The following is a 3552-nucleotide window of genomic DNA, read 5'->3' as shown; positions in this document are numbered from 1 at the left end:
TTAACTTATCTGAACCTTAAAATGATCCTATGCAGTAACAATGCTAGTATTATTATGTATTTTCTTTTTTTGTTTGTTTTTGTTTTTGTTTTGAGACGGAGCCTCCCTGTGTTACCCAGGCTGAAGTGCGTTGGAGCTATCTCTGCTCACTGCAACCTATGCCTCCTGTATTCAAGCCATTCTCCTGCCTCAGCCTCCTGAGTAGCTGGGGCTACAGGCGTGTGCCACCATGCCTGGCTAATTTTTGTATTTTTGGTAGAGATGGGGTTTCACTATGTTGACCAGGCTGATCTTGACCTCCTGACCTCAGGTGATCCACCTGCCTCGGCCTCCCAAAGTGCTGGGATTAGAGGTGTGAGCCACCAAACCTGGCATGTATTTTCTTTTACACATATTTATCTTTCGATTATATTCACTCAGGATATATTAAAATTAGCTTATAATTACTAAGCACAGCTGCCAGTGATCCATGACAGAAGTTAGAAACATAATTACTTCCCCAGCTAGTCAGTTCATAATTTAAAATCCACCTACAAGCAATTTATACTGTTCTGCTGGTGGGTGATTAAACATTGATTACTATTCTTTCTCTTAAGAATCGAAGTAAAAGCAATTTTGTTTTTATTGTCTAAAGGACTTCTCTTAAGAATGCTATCAAAAACATTCTCCATGACTGGTTTTTCATAGTCTTGGCCCCAGGTTTCCTGTGTATTTCTGCTTTGCCAACCCTTACTTTCTCTGCCCACTTTGACTTAGATGATTCTCCACCCCACTTCCACTCCAAACAGTGGTTGCAGTTCCTATCCAGAGGACCCTTAATTGATTGGGGAGAAATTTACTTGACAACAAAGATACGGACCAGATAGATAGCAACTTTAGAGTCTAGCCAACTGTGTAAATCTCTGATATAGTTAACAAGACAAAGAGGCGTTTTAAATTTAATTGAATTTTCAATGCTTCTATGATATCAAAATTTTAGACGTTATGTAAGCCTGTTATTAAATATCGTGAAATCTTTGCTCTTTTTCTCTAGCAAATAATACTTCAGACAGAAAACTTCTAATTGTTATTGACACAAATATTCTGATGAATCATCTCAAATTTGTTAGAATTCTGAAGACAACAGAAGTACCAGGTATTTACAGAACATATTTAAAGATTCTGATTTTCTTCCCTGAGTTGATATTTTATATTAACAGTGATGTGGCTTTTTCTCCCACGAATATGTCTCCATTTGGATATGCCATATATTAAGCATATTCAGTGTTATAAGTTTAAAAAAAGCCTTTACAGGTTAAACTAGCAATCTGAACTCACTCTTTTTTTGATCTCCAAGAGTGCTTATTTTTTTAACATTCTTTTGACACATTATTCTCTTTTTAATTTCTGTTTTTTAATATATTGTCTCTCAATTTATTCTGAATTTCTCAAAGGTAGGGAGGACTGTGTGCTTTAAAACTTTCACCTCTTGGACAGGAATTCTATTTAGTAGCTCAATAAATGTTTGTTAAATTCTAAGAAATCCTTTTTTTTTTAGGTTTTGACAAACTTGTGTTAATAATTCCCTGGGTCGTTATGCAAGAGCTAGATCGTATGAAGGAAGGAAAACTACTAAAACATGCCCAGCACAAAGCTATACCTGCAGTTCATTTCATCAACGAGAGTCTCAGAAATCAAGATAGAAAGCTATGGGGTCAATCAATACAACTTGCATCCCAAAAACATTGTAAGTATTGTTCTTTCAGGGTGCCTCCTGATTAATACTTGTTTGGCTGCAGACTCATTATTGGAGGGAAATGGTATAAAACTTTTAAAACATTTAAACCCGTTGGAATGTGAAATGGAAGGGGCATTGTGATGGTTTGTGGCTTAGAGTCTTTGATTTTTATTTTTCTGCTTCTCCTAGACGTTCTTACATTATGTCTATATTTCACAGATAGTGACTGTATAGTTGTGTATGCATACTTGTCTATATCACAGAACCTCGGACTCCTTTTTAAAAAATACTATTGCTGAGTGATGAAGTCTGTAAGTGATCCAGGTTTCTAGTCCGTTAATATCACCGTATGTAGTTAATGTACCATGGAGATGATGTTGTTTTCCTGTGGTTTGTCAGAATCGGTAATAATGAATGAGGTGTTTTTACAGTAAAGGTTTATAGATTTTCCCCTCATTGAATTTTTTTCAATATTAGTTTCTATGAAGTCATTTAAAAATTGCTTTAGTCTTAAAAGTTAAGTATGTTCTTTATGTTTTATATAATTTGCTGGAAAAATATCTATATGTAAAGGAACACTTATTTCAGTGGAGTTTATACATATATTTAGAAGATTTATTTCGTTCTTTAAGAATTCATTTCTTCCCAGCTCAGAATTATTTATTTAGGTAAACTTACATTATTTTAAATACCATGGATTTGTACTGTCCACTGCACCCATATTCACTGTAAGATTTGAAAGAATTCATCTTAAGAGGAATCCAATTAAGGTATTAACTATGAGAAGAGTTTAAAAACCATGATTAGATTCATCTTAAGATGAATTACTTTAGTCTAAAATTTTTGTTTAGTCTTAAAATTTTGAAGAAAAAGGGTCTCTACCATTCATTCATTATCTAAACAAATACTTATTAGCTCTTAGTATGTTCCAGATATAATGCTTATGAATTTTGAGTGAAGATGGTCCATGTCGAGTAGCTTTAGTTGACTATAATTTTAGCCTTGTCCTTAACTATTTCCAAAATTATATTTATTTGATATAGTATTTATCTACTATAGTGAGAGGAACATAGGATTTGAAATATCAACCTGGGTTTATAGCATAACCTGGGGAAAGTTAAAGGTGAAGAAACTGAATAAATGAAATGAAAGGAAATAACTTCCATGTCATAAAATGGTTGTGAAGATTGGTTAATATGTTAAACTACCTAATAGCTTATGGTCAGAATAGGTGATAATTCTCTTGTGTCCTCATTATATGAAAGGCTCATACAGATTGATAAGACTCATCTCTCATTTTTTAAAAATATCCGATTTATTTTTATCACTTCTAGGTTTAGAAAGTTACTCTCTTCCAACCCACTAGGAAGATTCACAACACTGCACTGCTTTGAGACTATGAATTGGTAACTTTGTAGAAGAGCAATATTTAGCAATGTGCTTGAATAAGCCTAAGGATAATAATTGTCTTTCTAGAAATGTATCCTAAAAAAAGTGAGAGATGCAGGCAGTGATTTATATAAATAGTGTTCATTATAGCATTATTTATGTAACAAAAAAAGTAGAATCAACCTATATAACATTTGGAGAAGTTACATACATTCCTATAGCCATATGAGGGGACACTATATTTGGAAAAACATTAATAACATAATTTTAAATAAAAACAAACATAAGATTAAAACATATGTGTAGTATAATTCTAAATTTATTTAATTATGTGTATATACTTATTAGTGATGAATAGAGGTGATATTTACCTGATGGGTTTATCAGTTATTTTAATTTTCTTTATATTTTCTGTATTTTCCAGATTTTTAATTACTTTTTTTTTT

The 3552-nt window shown here is 32.6% G+C and overlaps 1 protein-coding gene across 1 annotated transcript in view; it reads left to right on the top strand.

The window, feature by feature from the left end:
- The window catches only part of SWT1 (SWT1 RNA endoribonuclease homolog (S. cerevisiae)), a 144331-nt gene that overhangs the window by 33355 nt on the left and 107424 nt on the right, over positions 1-3552 (top strand). The window contains exons 8-9 of the mRNA XM_011973265.1: positions 1034-1135; positions 1538-1726. Coding sequence (XP_011828655.1) covers positions 1034-1135; positions 1538-1726 — 291 coding nt within the window. The remainder of the gene's footprint in view (positions 1-1033; positions 1136-1537; positions 1727-3552) is intronic.

This window comes from Mandrillus leucophaeus, unplaced genomic scaffold, assembly GCF_000951045.1.
Source record: "Mandrillus leucophaeus isolate KB7577 unplaced genomic scaffold, Mleu.le_1.0 Scaffold1000, whole genome shotgun sequence".
Classification (NCBI taxonomy): domain Eukaryota; kingdom Metazoa; phylum Chordata; class Mammalia; order Primates; family Cercopithecidae; genus Mandrillus; species Mandrillus leucophaeus.
Note: the sequence above shows the minus strand (reverse complement) of the source record. Positions and strands in the feature narration are given on the sequence as shown.